Here is a 17,978-nt window from a genome sequence, read left to right as displayed (position 1 = left end):
TTCTAACCTGTCACGCAATGCATGTGTACATATTGTTATGCCCAGAATTCGTGATCCCCAAAGACCACCAGGGAGCCGAGTCCGATGCAAAAGCAAAGAGCCTTTATTCGAGCTAGCTCTAGCTTAATCCCCTACCTGCACCATCGGACTCAGCTGTGAGATGCCGGGGAGAGAGAGCGAGTTTCAAAAGCACAAAGGTTTTATTGGGGTCTAGGGGCAGTTGGTGAGGTAACCCCTCACTGGTGACCCTTCCTGATTGGCTGGGGAAGGGTCGGAGTCCTGTTACCCAGGTCGCGGGGCATGTTTTGATTGGGAAGTTACTCAAGGGGAGGAGGTGTGGTCAAGGTGGAGGACACAGAACAAGATGGAGTCCGCCGGGGTAGGTCCGCCCTTTCACATATATTCAACTCCAAGTGTCCTTCCTTCTTTCTTTTTATATATTTTTTGAATTATTTTAACCAATCTGACTAAAATTATCGATAATGTTTTATAGCTTACTGCTTTCCATTAAGACTATATTTTGGACATCTTACCATGATAAAAATATGCACTTACATTTTTAATGACTACATTATATTTCACTTTATGGTATAACCTATTTAGCCAATTCCCTACTGACGGATCCTTAGTTTTACTCTATTCTCTTGGTATCAGATACAATGTTGTATGGGTGTCTAATGTTGCTATTACACACATTTTGCTATTAGACATAAAGTGGCATCTTTTTCTGCTATTGGACACATGTTGTGATGAACTACCTTCCATACTGATGTCTTTGGGCATTTGGCTAAATTATTTCCTTATATAAAATTTTATAATTGCATTTTTTTTTTCAGTTAAAAAATATGCTCAATTCTAAGTGCTTTTGTGCCCTATTACTACCCAAGCAGCACACAAGAAGGTGTGTTATCATTGCTTTTAACTGCTAAATACGTACAGGCTTGGTAGGTTTTGAAGCAAAAATACTATGAAATCTTGAAGATAAATTGTTTGGTAATTATTTCATACTACTTTCTACATACTCAGCTTCCTGTCCTGGGGCAAAAGGTGGGAAAATGGACCTACTTGCAGCCTCCTTTTCTCTATCTGGAGGGCCTTGCTTCTCTGCCCTGGTAAATAGAATCTGTGTCATTGAATTACATTCATTAGTGCCTTGGTTGGTTTCAGGAACATCATTTGCACACAATAGACTTTTTGCCTTAGCCGTGACATAGGTGACTCCTCCCCTCACTGCCACCTCTCCCCCTTTCTTTTCTAATGAGAAGATTGTTTCTTCTTTTGTTTTAGGCAGAAAAAATGTCAAAGATTGGGAGTTTTGAAGGATTCCAGCCTGTGTCTCTGAAGCAAGAGGGAGATGACCAACCCTCTGAGACTGACCAACTGTCCACGGAGGAGGGGGACCCAGGCAAGGACCCAGAGCCAAGCCGTATTTCAAGGCAGCCAAGTGTGACTGAATCAACACTGTACCCCAATCCTTATCACCAGCCTTATGTCTCACGGAAGTACTTCGTTACACGGGTAAATTTTTTGGTGCTCTGAAGTCTTACATAAGACTTCTCTTACAGTATTCTAATATCTATCTGTCTATCTATGTATCTATGTATCCATCTATATCACAAGTTTTACCAGATATTTTCACATTTTTTATTTCATCTGATAGTCATAGAAACTATGAAGTAGGTATCCGTATCCCCATTTTACAGGTGAAGGTTCTGAATTTCAGAGAAGTTAGGGGGTCTAGTTTTGATAACCAGGTAGTATGGGAGAGAAGTGGGTCATCCAGTCTCTTTGGATGGATCTTTGGTTCCTCAGTCCTGTGTTCAGGTTAAATCTGACCTCCACAGATTAATGATCTATAGAGAGAAAACCCAAGCAGCTAAAATATAAAGCTGTGTGCCCAGAGTGGGTATTTGTTCCATGTTTGAAAAAGATGTGGGTGATGGAGTGGAAAGGCTCGCTGAGAACGAGTTGAACCTCAGGGTCTACAGGGGGATGATGATATTACTGTGTGGGAGCAGGCATTTTTAAATCCCAAACCTTTGGCTGCATTCTGGAGCTGAGCTCCTTTACTGAGCTCTGAGCGTGAGCAGGGAAGGGGCAGAGAGAGAGAGAGAGAGAGAGAGAGAGAGAGAGAGAGAGAGAGAGATAAAGATAAATTCCAAGCAGGCTCCAGGCTCTGAGCTGTCAGCACAGGGCCTGACGCAGGTCTCAAACCCACAGACTACGAGATCATGACCTGAGCCTGTTGGACGCTTAACCAACTGAGCCACCCAGGCACTCCTAAAAAGTGATATTTTGAACTTGTAGCATTTGGATCAAGGACATGGTGCTTCCTGGGTTTGAGTAGTTCTCTCTCTTGAACTCTCCTTCCTACTTATCAATGTTCCTTCCCAGTCCTTCAATATTCTTGTTAACACAGTAGGTATTAGCTCACAGGCTAAAGCCAATTGGCAGCAAAATTGGAGATTATACACTGTGGCAACAGAGACCATCTCATTTTTCAAGTGTACCTGGGACAAATCTTGAAAAAAAAATTCAGCTCAGTCTTACAAGTAAATGGTGGCTAAGATGTGACTATTTATAAAGCTTTAACTAATGAATCCTGATTTGTGAGCTTTTAAAACATCTTTGGTTAAGATAAAATTTTAAAGTGACTCAGTGTGTGTGTGTGTGTGTGTGTGCACGTGTGTGCGCGCGTGCACATGTTTGAAGGTACGATATACCCGTATCATCTGTATTCTGCGACTCTTACGTGTTAAGGTGCTATGGTAGGTGCTATACTATGTGTTTGTGTGATTTGCATATGTAAAGCATATGGTTTGTTTTCCAAAGTATGTGAACTTAATTGAATAAGCAAAATTAAGTTGTAAGGTAGTCTGTGAAGGAAATGAAAGCATCGCCTAAAGTTGTCTTATCTTTGGTAATGATGATGGATCAGTCACGGTTTGGTGAGAGAACCGTGAGTGGTATGGAGTAAAAGATTCATGATCAGAAGGTGATGCAGTTATGAGAGCTGTTTGGGAAGTCTCTGCAAACCTGTTGTCTTTGCAATCTAGTGATGGGCCTGAAGTTGCTATAGTCTAACCGATTCGTAGTCATGAACTGGGAATAGGGAGTACAGGAAAACTGGAACCTGGATGGACAACTCAGAATTCCTGATGAGCAAGCAAAACCCACGAGGAAAAAATGGAATCTGTATCTGTCTCCAGCCGTGTCTAAACTTGGAGGTGTGAGTCACTTTTAGGAGAGGACTTGTTGCCTTTCTACACCGAGCTGCACACTTACCAGCCCAGGGGAAGGAGGTGAGGGATGAAGTCTGACTGTCAGCAAAAGAAGCTATAGCTGTAAGTGCTGCCCCCTGGCATCAGATGAACCTGGAGGTCAGCAGCTGTGAATGTGAGTGCAGGTGGTCTGAAGTGATCTTCCACAGGGAAAAACTCCCTTCTGCCTTACAAATCTTATACTAACATCTCTTGTGGCCAACTCTAATTTGGAAACAGACATGAAAGGAAATTCTAGAAAATGTAGCTCTAGCTTAGCTAAATTAGCACAGTTTAAAGCCACCATGGAAGTTTTACTTATTTGTTTGATTGACTGATACTTTTATTTGTGTGTCTCTATGTAATTTATCAAGTGAAGTCCCCTGAAGTGACACTGTAAGGTAGGCATGGGAGGACTCATCACTCTTGGTTTATTGTAAACATATTGAAGTTTCAGGGGAGTGAAGTTGATGCTGTTTTAGAATGATGGGCCGATAGCCAAGAAAGAATTCTTGAGATGCCTTAGGCGCACAAAGGTGGTTTTATTAAAGTATGCAGACAGAACCCATGGGCCGGAAGAACTGCCCCAGGATTGTGGAGCAGAGACTGATTCTATCCTTGGGAGTTGGGGGAAATAAAGTCAAGAGGAAGTTTCCAAAAGGATTTTCCTATGCTAAAGAAGACTTATTGGATCTTGGAGGCCTAGTTATTGTCCAGCTAAGGTGGTTTCTCCCTCTAGCAAAGCATTAGCATTAAGACAGTGGGGAGTTCCTAGAGAAATGTTCTGCCTCAAGGCAGAGGTTCTGACTGCCTCAATATTTGTCAATGGGCTGAGGGTGGAAGTTTAATTTTATCTGCCATTTCCTTCTGCCTTTGCTTCCTTTGTCAAAGTGACCTGACTGAGCCGCGTAATATTAATTGGAATAGCTCTAGCTCGAATCTGTATGTTCTGTCTGTAAGTCTAGTGCTGTTCCTACTGTAATGTACAGTGGCATTCATGGCCCTTTTAGAAGTAAGTCAGTCAATGACTGCAGTCTGTGTGAAAAAGATCTCCTTCGGATATGTAGAAACAAACCCTACATTCTCAAGAACTTGGGAGGGAAAACTTCTAATCTTGTTAATTAATTTAAAGTAGACTTGAGGATTCTTTAAGGCTGTGAGGGCTACATTCCCAAAGCACTCAGCATTTGCTCTCCTTCAGATCAAGAGACAGAATATAGATTTTTTTTTAGCACGTGAGTATGATGAATGTGCTGTGTGTGTGTGTGTGTGTGTGTGTGTGTGTGTGTGTATGTATTTCCTCATTTGCAAAGTGTGGATAAAATATCAGTTTTACACAGAGGTTTAAATAGGCTGATTTTGTAAATATTCTTAGCACAGTGCATGACACATCTATTAACATTCCATAAGCAGCATCTCATTACTCTTATAAATGCTTTCTCCCTTTCTTGTTGATTTGACATTCTCACTTCTGTAATTGGTCACAGAGAATGACATTAAGATGCCCATGACCTCCCCATGACCTCCAGAGTGAGATATAAATGTCAATGTATAGTGTCTATAGCAGCAAAGAGGTTTGACCAAAGGAAAATAATTCATTTTCTCGGGGAATAATTCAATAAGACCCAGGCTCTGGGTCTGAATGATTCAGATCTATGAAAGATTTATCATAAAAGATCACTTCCGTAGCGCTGAAATGAGATCTATAGATGATCTGGTCCACTGATTCTCCATCTTTACCATACAAACAAACGACCTTGAGATCTTGTAAAAGTGCTGGTCTGATTCAGGAGGCCTGGAATGAGACCTTAGATTCTGCATTTATATAGATTCTATGGCAAAAATGATGCTCTCTGTCCACAGACACCTCTTGAACACCAAGGAGCTGGTCAACACTCTCATTCTCAGAAGTAACTAAGGCCCAGAGGAGGCTGTTCCTTGTCCATTGTCATAGCTATTGTCCAATGTCATGAGTACTGACTTGCCCAGGAGGCTAGTAGTAAGTGGTAAAGCGAGGCTTAGAACCAAAGTTTCAACTTCCTGATTCATAGTTCTATGATCCTATGCCCAGCAATTAAAAAGAAATAAATATATTACGGTGTAAGAATTTAAAGCACATATATGTTGTAAATTCAGAAGAAGTGTAAGTAAATGAGTTGAGGAAATCCTTGATCAAGCATGTTATTTTATTAAATGTTTTCAAATCATTTTGCAAGAGGTAGTTTATTGGGAAAAAAATGTCGATAAGCAAAATAAAAGTCACCATAATTCACTACTCAATGTTAACCAAAGAAGTTTGAATGCGTGCTTATACATTTTGGTGCATATCCTGTCTTACTTTTTTCCTTACATGTGCAATTTGTTGCATAAAAATATTTCCTATGGCAGTAACTCTACATCCATAAGCATCATTTTTAACAGTTCTAGAATATCCTACTGTGGAGATATACAACAATTTATATAACTTTTCCTGGATATTTAAGTTGTTTCCTATTTATACCTTATAAGCCAGAAAGGAAAATTACTCTTTGGCTTGCTGTGGCAGAATGACACTCAGTTTCTTAGGTGCCAGGAGTAGATACCCAATGCTATATAATAGGAAGGAGGATCAGTTATATGAGTTTCAAAGTGGATATGCAAAGATGTGACTGCTCTGGAAGTTTAAATTAATTCAGGACAAACAAGAGGCACTCTTTTTAGCACCATAACCTTATGCATTAGACCAGACCTCTGAGTACCAGATCATAAAAGAAGTCAATCTGCTTCCTTAAACCTCTTATGTTTTTTCATGGGGCATCTGGGATGTTGCGTCTTATCCACAGGCTTCCAGACTATTATTGATTTACTAAACCAAGCCCTTGCAACAAAGCAACATTCTTGCTCAGAGCCAGAAGGGGCCTGAGAGAATATCTAATCCAACCCCTAAAACACACAAAGGAGATGTGACTTCTCCAAAGTCAACCAGCAATTTAGGGGCCGTACCAGGACAAAGAGCTAGGGCTCCTGACACTTTTTACTACCCCTCCAGTGCCTTTGACCTTGGACAATGAATGAGAGGTCACAGTAATGAATGTCTGAAGCACTTGCTATCAGTCTGCTTGGACAATTTTTTCCTCCTGTTTTTGTTCATTTGCTATTATTGCTCAGACATGTCTAAAAAAGGCCCAGTGCCTTTTCTGAACAAAAGTACCACTCAAGGCTAATAACTCGAGGTATATTATGATAATCCCTTTAGTTGTGGAGACTGATATTCAAAAGCAACTTCTTATGAAAGGAACAATACTTGATACGCATGGGGAAAGATATTTTTAAACTCCCTGTAGGACTCTGTATTTGCAGATACCTTATCAGAAAGTTGAAAGCGATTAGGGATGGGGAATTATCTCTAAATTTATACTTGAGAATGTAAATTACATACAAACTAATGGGACTAAAACTATTTGATCTTTTAATATTTAATTAATGGTTCCCCATGGCCTTTTTATAGCCTGTGTTCTATTGTGAGGAACGAGACTTTAATAAGCAGGTTTGGGACTTCCCATTGTGTAGCAAGATGTCATTGCTTTCATGACACTAATTTGGCTTTCATACTCTCTCCTTTCCCCTCTTCTCTTACTATAGGGTTCCCTATGTCTTGCTCTTGCATTGGGAACAACTAAATAAATATATTAGTTGTATTGTTATTTTATGAGCTGCTTTCTGGTCTAGAAATTACATATCTCACTGGGCAAAAGATTTCTCATCTCCCCTCCTTACACTGAAATCCCTTGAAGAGGGTAATAAAGTTGATATTTCTTCTGAGGACAGACACTTAATAATAAAATAAGAGGCGTTTGCTTTATTTTCAAGGAGAGACAGATTTGCCCTGAACTTTACAAATCACATCCAATTTAGAGCAGTTTTTCTTCCCTTATGTGTTTACCACCAAGTGATTTCTATCTGGGCATGATGACACTCACAAGAACGATCTTACTGTGTCTGAGTCCCTGGGAGCATTCCTTTCTATACTGCCCCCACCTCTTACTGTCTAGTTACGGAGTCCAGTGCATGGGAAACTATTACCAGCAGATGTGAGTATTGTTTGTGTGACAACTGGCTCCTGGCTAGTCTAGCTTAAGGAAATGTAAGGAAACGCATGTCTTTGTTTTGACTGAAGATGTTTGGTGCTGAACTATTAGAAAAGATGCTGCCGGCTCTGCTGTATAGTGACTTGTAAATAAGGATTCTCCCTAATGATTTTTCTTAAAATTTAGCATTAGAAATATATGTATATTGGATGATGAGTGCTTATTATTCCATCATACTTTCCTATTAGTCTTAGGAGTCTTTGAGCTAATTATTGTTACAGAACCAGGTTGGATCGCTGGCGGAAAAACCAGGCGGTACTTGGAGATCTTGGTGGATCGGAGTTTTGTTTTACACCAGCAGGCTCTCCTTCTCCACAGATCTGAGTCCCGAGCACAAGCATGGGGGACAATTTATCATCTGTTACTTCTGCAGTCTGCATTAGTAGCAATTAGGCGTGCAGAGCAAACAGGACAGGAAAGAAGAGCCTGGAAGAGGAGTCTCTAAGCTAGGAACTGGAGCTTCTGTTAGTCCTGTCAGCCATCTTATGGTGTATAACTTTACTTATTTTCCCAACAGTTCCATTGCAGTAACCATTTGACCTGTAAATCATGGTACGGCTATTTTCCTTCCATTTAATATTAATAATAAGAATGAAAATTCAGTGTTCCCAAATATTTTTGGCATTTCCTAACAGCTCTGTTATAGTTAATATTGTCTTATCCACCTTCCACCTAGAAAATGAATAAACTGATATCTGGAATGATGAGGACATAGTATGGGTCACACAGTGGGCAGAAAGGCTGAGATCTAAACATTGCCCCAGATGCAAGTCCGAGTGTTCACACATTATTTAATTTTCTACACTAAATGGCTGAAGTTAATTTAGTTCAGTAGCCAATGATGACAAATAGAAGGGTGTAAATAAAATACTCTAACAGGATACAATGATTAACTGTTCTGTAAAGGCATGACCACTGTTACTGCTGAAGATAAGAACACCATGCTCAGTGAGGACATTGACAGAACTCTGGAGACTTCCCAAATGTTCTATAAAAAAAAACATACTTCTGGGGCACATGGGTGGCTCATTGGTTAAGCGTCTGACTCTTGATTTCAGCTCAGGTCAAGATCTCACGGTTCATGAGAGCAAGCCCCACATCGGGCTCTGCACTGACAGTAAGGAGCCTGCTTAGGATCCTCTGTGTCCCTCTCTCTCTGCCCCTCCCCTGCTCATGCTCTCTCTCCTTCTCTTCCTCAAAAGAAATAAACTTACACACACACACACTTTTGTTTAATGTTTAACTTTTGAAAAGGTATAGAGTGAAACACCACCTCCATCCACTGCCCCATCAAGTTGGTTCCTGACTGCAGGGGACCACCGTTAACACATTTTAGGTATCCTTCTAGAGTTGCTTTAGTATATTCAAGCACATGAAAATTTTTATTCTTATCCCTTCTCCACTTTTTTATACAAAAATGTGGCCTATTTACCCTTCTGAATGCTTTTTTTCTTTCACTTAATACGTTTTGAAAATTTTCTGTATGATCCCAGAATGCCTCTTTTTTTTTTTTTTGCATATGCATCATATTCCATTGAATGGCTCTGTCCTATAATGTATCTAACAAGTCCCCTATTGACAGATATTTGCATTGTTTCCAAAATTTTGCTGTCCACAAACAAGGCTGCAAAGAACACTGGATATACAGCTGTTATTTTGCACAAATGCAAGAACATCCATAGTATAACTTCACAGAAGTGGAATGTGTCGATCAAAGAATAGATCATTTCGATAGATTTTTTCCAATTGCTTTCCATAGGGAAGACAAGTAAGGTTTTGAAAAAGTCTACAGTTTTATATTCATCTTCACATGTTTTGGCAAAGTGCCTGGTGTAAAAGCATTCAACAACATGCTTATTTTAGAACTATTTCATTATTCTCCAATTTCCCTTACAGTCTTTTTTTCTTCTTCTGAAAAGTCTTAGTTTCACTACTGAGTTATATTAGCTGAGGAAGAAATCATGTAAGTATAAGAGAGACAGGAAAAATCACCTGATGAGTCGTCAAAGAAAGTATGACTTTGAGCACTGGGCCTGGGGCAATCAGGCTGCATTGTGGGAAGAACGGCATGGGGGATGGGAGCACTGTCATGGGATCATAGGGAATTTCCCTCCAGCATTATTTGGTCCTGCCAGTAGGGTCACTGGGACCAGTGATGCTGGTGCAGTCTTCTTTGTCAGTGGGTGTTCAAGGCATGCTTGATTAATGCTCCAGAATTCACTGATTTTGTGACTCACAGCTTCCAGCAGGCACGGTCTGCCTTGTTCGCTTTCTGACAATGGTGAACCAGCAGCAGAGGAGTCAGAAATCATTCAGTCCACTGGCTGACTGTTCAATTCAACAGGAAATGTGTTAAAATGAGAAAATCAGAATGTCTCGGTGTAAGGGCTGTGATCTTATTTTCTTAAAGACTTCCAGGAGGCTTTCATCATCAGCTTGGCTCAGAAAGCTTTGGTTCTGTCGCCTCAGTTGTCTTTATAGATAAGGAAATGGAGGCCAAGAAAACTCAAATAATTGGCTAGAGGTTACAGAACTCATTTATGACAGATATGGAATAGGATCCGCGGTCACTCGACTCTGTTCAGTGGACATTTCCTGGATGACTTGGGCTGTGCTGAGTGAATCGTGGGGGAGGGGTAGAGCTCTGCATCATTTTCTACCACTTTATCTGAAGCAGCATCATTCTTTTCCTGTTTTTCCTATATGGATTCTCATAAGTTTTTTTTTTTTTTTGACCAATGGACTTTGTAGCCAAAATGTTTCACAGTGTTTTATCATACACTGAGAAAGCAAGCAAACCCAAATCCTACCACCACCCTAGCTCTGAGAGGAAAAGACATTTGAACAGATCCTAGGCCAGGCTAGTGTCCCTGTTTCCTTTTGTGAGAGAACAGTCTCAGGCTGGGAGGATTAGGACTGTTAATATTTAGAGAAGATTAGGTGGTTAGTATTAAAGCCCTATTATATAGAGAATATTCAAGAACTGAGAACCTACTTGTCAGTAGCTCAGGGCTGGGATGAGGCCAGAACTACATTTGTAGGTGGAGCGATGGAATGTTTGTTTTCTCGTCTTGTCTCCACCCCTTCTTAGCTGAGTGAACTTGACAGGTTGCTTCCCCACACTAGCCCATTTCCACACCTATAAAAAAGCCGAGATAATTCCTGGGCTGCAGTGGTTCTCAACGTTTGCTACACATTGGAGTCACCTGGGATGCCTGCAAAACTCCTGAGGTACTGATATGTGGGTCCCACATGGCAGATAGCCACTGAGTATCTTCTATAATGGCCCTGGTATGCAGCCTGGGCACTAGGAGTTTTAAAGGCTCTCCTCATAATTTGATATGTAGCCAAGGTTGAGAATAACTGTCTAGAGAACAGTAGTTCTCAGTGCAGTACTGCATCAACAGCATCACCTGGGAACCTGTTGGAAATGCAAGTTCTCAGGCCCACTTCAGACCTCCTAAATCATAAACTCTGGGAGCAGAGCCCATAAATCTGTGTTTTTGATTCTGATGTGTACTGAAGTTTAGGAATCACTGAGATAGAGGTCTATGAATTTCTTATCATGAAAAGGGTTAATCAAATTTTAAGCTAGAGGTAGGCCCATAAGTAGAAGCACCTGTTTGGAGAAGGGTGAGGAAAGCAAGGTAAGGAGACAAAAAAGTTAATTTCCCAGAATCATCTAAAATTATGGTCAGAATATTAGACAAAGATTTCTCTTAGGTATTTTATTGCCAGGTGCTCTTTGAAGAGAGAAAGATTTGATTTTAAAAATGTCCGTATTGCTAAATCCTTTGAACTTTCTGATAAACATGTTTGTTTGGGAAAACTGGCCTTCTGAAAATGGGTGTCTTCCTTTCTGTGAGAAGGTATGAGTAAGATCATGGAAGACAGGACTTGGATTACTTTGGTCCCACCTAAGGAGAACAGCTTAGTAAATGCCAGAGTTCAAGACTAAGCTCTCCGGCATGCTATGCCTAGAGGAAACAGACAAATGCGAGAACTATCTTTCCCATCAGCTTTTTGGAGAAGGCTATGGGTTATACTCATTAATCATAAGCACAAAGAGGGCTCAGTTTTCTCTAAACTAGATATTTTCTTTTTCCCACTCAGCCAGGGGCCATTGAGACTGCCATGGAAGACTTGAAAGGCCACATGGCAAAGACTCCTGGAGAGACAATTCAAGGCTTCTGGCTCTTGACAGAGTGAGTAGTTATGGCTAAGTGAGGGGCCATGGGAATCTAGCATTTTCCTTGACACCACTGTCACAGAATGGGAGATAGATCTATGGCAGAATTTCTTCTGGATGCCATGCAAAATAATTGGTTGGCATTACCCCCAGTTAGCGAGTCAAGTTTTGTGGTGCCCTATGGCTGATATATGACTAGGGTTGACTCCTACAACAATTTTCTGGGTATAGTCAGCTATCACTATGACTCCTTAGGTCTTCATAGCTCTCAAGGACTGTTGCACTGGACTCTTCTCTCTGATCTCTTTGGTTCGAGTCTCTTACAACTACTCTCATTCTAGCTACATGAGGCTACTAACCATCCCACTCTGGGTACAGTGGAAAGGAAGGTTAGAAAAGACAAATGAGGTCAGTATATACAGTTTGAATTTTATTTTATGTACAATAACATGAGCTGTACATAACATCCCTACAAAATCATGCGGGATAGAAAAGACAAGCCACCAGTCCAGAGTTAGGTTAAAAACTGAGTGTAACACTTGATACTTTATTCCTTCCAGAAGTTCTCCATTCATCCCTGAGGCTTATCTTAGCTCTAAGGGCTTTCATTGAAAATGACACCATGAAGATAGTTACCTTGTGTCTTGCCCCGAAATTCTAGTGTCTATGACTTTTTCTGTACCCACCAGTAGAATATCAGGAATGCCATGGTCTTTACAATAATAAGTAATATATTCACATAATAAGAGAAAGAGGCGCCTCTTTTCTGCTACAGAATACATAACACTAAATGGAGAATATAGTGAGAACTCCATTTTGGATACTCACTAAGTTTTCTGTCTCCAAAGGCTCTAGGAGAAAAGCTCAATAATTCCTATACCTTGAGTAAAGAAGCATTTAATCTTTCACTCCTGGGCCAGACATTTTCTTTGACTAAGTTTTGGGAGGGTGGGGTTGGTACAGGCAACACTTGAATGTCCAGTCTTCTAGGCCAGCAGAACAAAATCTCTCCGTCAGTGGAGTGTAGAACCAGGGCACCTGTGGATCCATCTGCCTGATGGCCATGTTACATTCTTGTTTCAAATGGGTTCTAAGAATTGAGTGAAAATGAAATTAGAAAGACAACCTGACCATGTCTAAGCATTTGTTTCTTCATGTATAAACTGGAGATAGTGATCAGTACCTGAGGAGTTGTTACGAGGGCTAAATGAGACAGCATGGTAAAACTCTTAGCAAAGTCCCCAGCACATGGTGGATTTTTATCAGACATCAGTGTCCCTCCTCTGTTCACAAGTTATGTCTATTGGTAAAGGCCTTTTGTTTGTGTTTGTTTGGTAGCCTCTGCCTTTATTTTTGTCCTATCCATCTCTGTATCTTTCATCTCTGGGTTATCTCTATGAAAAAAAAAAGTGTATAATTGAGGCTTTTTGCTTATTCACTTTTACCAACCCTTTTCCAATGCCACCTGCCATCTGCAAAGTAAAATTTGACTTGTGCAAATAAAAAAGTCTGCCTTGATTAGGACAGATGTCTCCTTGAATTCTGAAGGTCTAATCAGAAGTAGATACTTAACCTGTTTTGTTCCTACAGTACATTTCATTTATAAGAAAGAATGCCCAAATATGGTCTTTCAAAATCCAGTAGTAGCTTTTTGAATTCTCAAATAATAGAATCAGCGGGGTTTTTTTTTTTTTTTTTTTTTTTTTAATAGTACATGCTTTAATTGCTTGGTCTTTTTTGTATAGAAATGTGGCTTATTTTTGTTTGGAATGTTTTTGTTTCATGATTATAAAGGCCTTTAGATATCAGTTTGTCCCAAGATAAATCAGACTGTGTGATCCGTATTAAGACTTAGCACCATAATTCTGTCAGTTTGATTTATCGTCAACTGGGATGATTGATAAAACCAGCAGTTTTCAGATAAATCTGAACAGGTGTGCCCCAGGACCCAAGTTTTGCATCTAGCTCTGAACCTAATAGGAAGCTCAAAGGGTTGGTGAAGACTATCTGGCATCTAGTTTTCTATGTCTCTTTTGCTTTGTGGTATATACATTTATATTACAGACAGTAATGAGGGATGTATCGTGTGTGTGGAATTTTAAGCAATAATTTTCATTTGCTGTCAGACTTTTCTTCCTTTGCACTTTGGAACCATTTCTTCTCTTTCAACGGTAGTTCTTTTGTGTTCTTTTTGGTCTTCCTCTCTGCCAAAATCCTTTTATACCTCTTCCTACTCTCCATCTAAAGCTACTTTTAAGAAAGATTTGAATCCAGTCATTTCTACCATAGTAAGAATTTGCCAGTTGCTTTTCTTTTCCTGTTAAACCTTAAAGCTGGTTCAGATTGTCTTCTTGTAGTGGAAAAAGCTGCCAGTTGCAAAGAAGATGGTCCAGGCATCTGGGCTAAATAAATAGGCTCCCAGTCACTGTGACTGTTCAAGAAGAAGATTGGAGGCATTTGTCAAAGGAAGGGCATGCATGGAGGTTTTGAATGACCTTTCACACTTAAGTCTTTGTTTGTAGTGCACCAATGTAGGAAAGGCAAAAGCAACGATCAAAGCAATCAATATCAGCACGAAATCCCCAAAATAACAACAGCAAAACAGAACAAAAGAAAGAACTAAATAAACCAATAAACATATAGGCCCAGAGAAGTACGAGCCTGGGGCTATGCTTTTCCCTTTCTCTTTTTTTCTAATGGGTAAGACCCATCCATCCATTCAGTTCTTACGAGTTACAGAGGCTGTACTATAGACCAGCTTCCCCAACTGTGCCAACCATACATAACTCTTTTCAAGTGTAACACTTTTTTGTGTGTGTGACAGCGATGACTGGGCTTTATGCACATCAATGGTTAGCTCCTTTTATGGAGATGAGAAACCCCTAGTTACTCATCCAACAGTTGAAAGAATGTTTGCTTTCAAACAAGTATTCCAGTTTCAGAATGATAAGAGTGAAAAACCCTTCCAATGATATATATATAGCACATTAAAAAATAACTTTATGACCATGAACTTGCTTTATGTTCACTACAACCTTGCTGGTTTTGTGATTGTCATGTGACAGATGAGAAATGGAGATGTGGGACGAGGAAGTGGACAGCTGAGATCACATAAGGGGTAAAGCAAGGAAGGCAGACTGCTCTCCTATACTAGCTCGGTTCCAATTCTTTCCCAAAGGGTGTAAGGTATAGGTGTGGGGTCACTCATCACAGCTCAACCTTTAGTCATGGTTGGTCAGAGCCCCAGAAATGGTTTGATATAGGAGTGTGATGTGGGGAGTATCGTGAGCTTAAGGGCCTTGTGTATCTTATTTAAGAACTTAGATTCTACCCTGTAGGCGATGGGGAGGCACTGATTGGTGAGAAAGTGTGACTATATTTCAATTTAAAAAGATCACTGAAGGCTCACAATCCCTTATCTAAAACCCCTGGAATCCGATATGAATCAGATTGAGAATTTTTCAGATTTTAGAAAGGTAAAACAATACATATACATTTTATGCTCCAAGTGGAGGCCTGCGACAGCCCCCCATAATCAAACACACTAAAATTTTTGCAGGAAAACCTGTCATATTCAACATAGAATAGATGACCGCACGTTGGTTCAGATCTGGTTTTACCATAAAGTGTGTCTGAGCCACAGCTGCGCCATTTTCAGGGCTTTATTGAATTTGGAATTATGGATGAGGGTGTATGGCCTGTACATGTTTGAAATGTGAAGGATCAATGGATGGCTGGAAGGCTGGCTGCCACACTAGATACTTGTGCAATATCAGCGAGGGTCTGATCCAGTGGCGTGCTGGAGCTGGTTCACGCTGGCTTATGAGAGGTCAACATTACAATTTCAGGAATTTTGAGAGTTGGTTGTTAATTATTAAAACATAAAATGTCACACCAAGTGAATTAAACTTAAAGGTGATGTAGTCAAAACTCCTTACTTTCTGATTTTTTTTTTTACTTTGTTTTGCTGTTGCATTTGCTGTTGGGGTGATGTATGCCTATTATGCTTGCGTAGTGGAGATACTACATGATAACTTGCTACTGTACCTCTTTTCTTTGCTACACATTCAGTGGTGTCATGTACATGGCTTGGAATTGACCCTGGGGGCAGTGATTCCATCATGGAAGTCAGCAAACACTAGATATCAGAGTTCAATTTATTGCTTTATTGATTGTCTAAACTTTAGAAAGCAACAGGAAATATGTTAACAATGCAGAATAAATTTCCAGGTATGCCATGTCTGTGGCTGTGATATTGTAAATACATAGAAAAAAACTTGAGGAAATATACTTCCAGCATTTAAAAACTATTGTCCAGTTCCACAAAAGTCACCTTCTTTATTGAAGAATAGGTTTAACTCTGGACAGGCAGCTGAGGGAAGCGTCATGACAAGCAGAGGCTGCTGAGGGTCTGTATTCTGTATTCTGGCTAGGGCAGAAGACATTGGGGTTCTCACACCTACACTGCTGACCCCCAGCCCAAGCTGGAAATTATAAAAAGCCCCTTCTTTCTGTTACAACCTTCTTGTGCTCTTTTCTGCAAAAACATAACATGGTGCACACTTGAAAGAAAAATGCATGACAGAATTCTGTTGTTAATCATAGAGCATATACTGAAGGGTGCATATGGGACTGAGAGGCAAACTAATTGACAGAGCAAGGCTTTGTGGATCTCTCTGTTTAATTGTCTGTGAGGCAGGAGTTCAGGCCAATTCTTGGGCTTTGGCCTGGGAAACTGATGGGTTCCCTGTGTCGCCATTCCAGGCTTAGAAGGAAACGATAATTCTACTTTATTGAGAAACCGCCATATGCCAAACAATGCAGAAGAAACTTTGTGCCTGCAGTGTTATTTAATTATCCCAACAATGTTGTCATTCCCTTCTTATAGAACTTGCTGAGTACAGTTTTGGGGAAAAAAATGTGTCTGAGGTGTCCATAGGACATCCACATGGAGATGTTGAATGGGTGGATTTACATATGCATCCAGATACTGTCTTAAGTAGTGTGTTCAAAAGGGACAGTAATCTTGACATATTTGTTTCTTATAGCCTTCTATAGAATCTAAGGGTGTAAAGTAACATTAAATCGGTAAAAGCATTTTTCAAGGGATGTCACCCAAACTGGGGTGAGCTGTTTTGCGATGTTCTAAATTTATACTGGTATATTATTCAGTTAAATTGGAAAGATTAGTTTGAAGGCACTTGGGTATAGGCTATGAGGAGATGGAGAGAGAGGCCGACAGGAGAACTAGAGAGATGCAACCATCAACTCCAGTTAGATCCCAGTTAGCTGAAACCATTAAGAATAGTACCCTGAGAAGATGCCACTTAGGACCCAGACCTCTAGTCCAGTCCATCCTGGAGTTTTATATGCCTCTACAGCTCTAAAGACAACACGGTGTCTATCTTAACTTTATCTCCTCCTCTTATTGCCCTTCTTGGTCCTTCTGGGAAAGTACTTTTTGAAGAAATTATGTGTACACTTTCAGAAGTGATCCATTAAGCCAGCACCAAGGAGAACATCTTGACACTTCCCAAAGTCTCAAAAATTGTGTTATAATGGCACTGAAGTGGCTCTTCAGTAGAATGTACTCAAGATGTCTTTGTGTATGGTGCTTAAAGAGGCAGGAGGAGATGGGATCTTCCTTTAAGCACATTAGTCTGAAATGGTTGGGGGGGATGTTCTCATTCCTCTTGTTGCTAAATGGGAAGACTTGCCTCTGGTGGCTAGGGTGGGGGGGTGGGGGAGTCAAGTAACTCTCAGTCTTTATCTTGTGGAAAATACTTAACAGTGTTTCTCATTGCCTGCCTTCCCCTAAACCCACCCAGGTTTCTATCCTTGCACTTTGGTATAAAAAATATGTGAAATCTGATTAACTGGCTACGTTGAACATATAGACAATAGAACGGAAGTAAAGTCGAGGAGGCAGCCTGGCATCCTAGAAAGAGCCTTGAATTTGGAGTCAGAAGCCTTGGGTCTGAATCCTGGTTCTGCTACTCATGATCAGTGTACCTCAGTAAACTTAAGTAGGTTTTGCCATTTTTTTTTTAAATTAGGGCATTTGTTTTAATGTAGTCTTCAGTCCATTAGAAATTCACTTTTCTTGAAAGAAGCACAGCCATTGTTAATTTTTGTAGTATTTTTTCATTCCAGCTTTTCTTCATGCATCTTTGCCAAAGATTGTTATAATATTAATAAATAACATTTAAATTGTACCAAGTGTTCTAAGTGATTTCCCTCCATTTGCCATTAGATTGGTATAATACATACGGTTTTGATGATTTCTAAATGGCACTTCCCTTAGGTTTTTTCTTGTTATCATGTAGGTTTTGTGAAGTTACTTGATCATTCACCTATTGTTAGATGATTACTTTCCAAACTGTCAGTGGTTATGTAAATGTA

At 40.1% G+C, this 17,978-nt stretch overlaps 1 protein-coding gene across 8 annotated transcripts in view; it reads left to right on the top strand.

Moving 5' to 3' along the window:
* The window catches only part of TPRG1 (tumor protein p63 regulated 1), a 216,709-nt gene that overhangs the window by 104,190 nt on the left and 94,541 nt on the right, over positions 1-17,978 (top strand). For 7 of the 8 annotated variants that reach the window (XM_003991801.5, XM_045037154.1, XM_045037152.1 and 4 more), the window contains 2 exons: positions 1,288-1,518; positions 11,501-11,592. In XM_003991801.5, the coding sequence (XP_003991850.3) occupies positions 1,288-1,518; positions 11,501-11,592 (323 nt within the window). The remainder of the gene's footprint in view (positions 1-1,287; positions 1,519-11,500; positions 11,593-17,978) is intronic. The other variant, XM_045037150.1, reaches the window with a different exon arrangement.

Source organism: Felis catus, chromosome C2 (genome assembly GCF_018350175.1).
Source record: "Felis catus isolate Fca126 chromosome C2, F.catus_Fca126_mat1.0, whole genome shotgun sequence".
Lineage (NCBI taxonomy): Eukaryota > Metazoa > Chordata > Mammalia > Carnivora > Felidae > Felis > Felis catus.
Note: the sequence above shows the minus strand (reverse complement) of the source record. Positions and strands in the feature narration are given on the sequence as shown.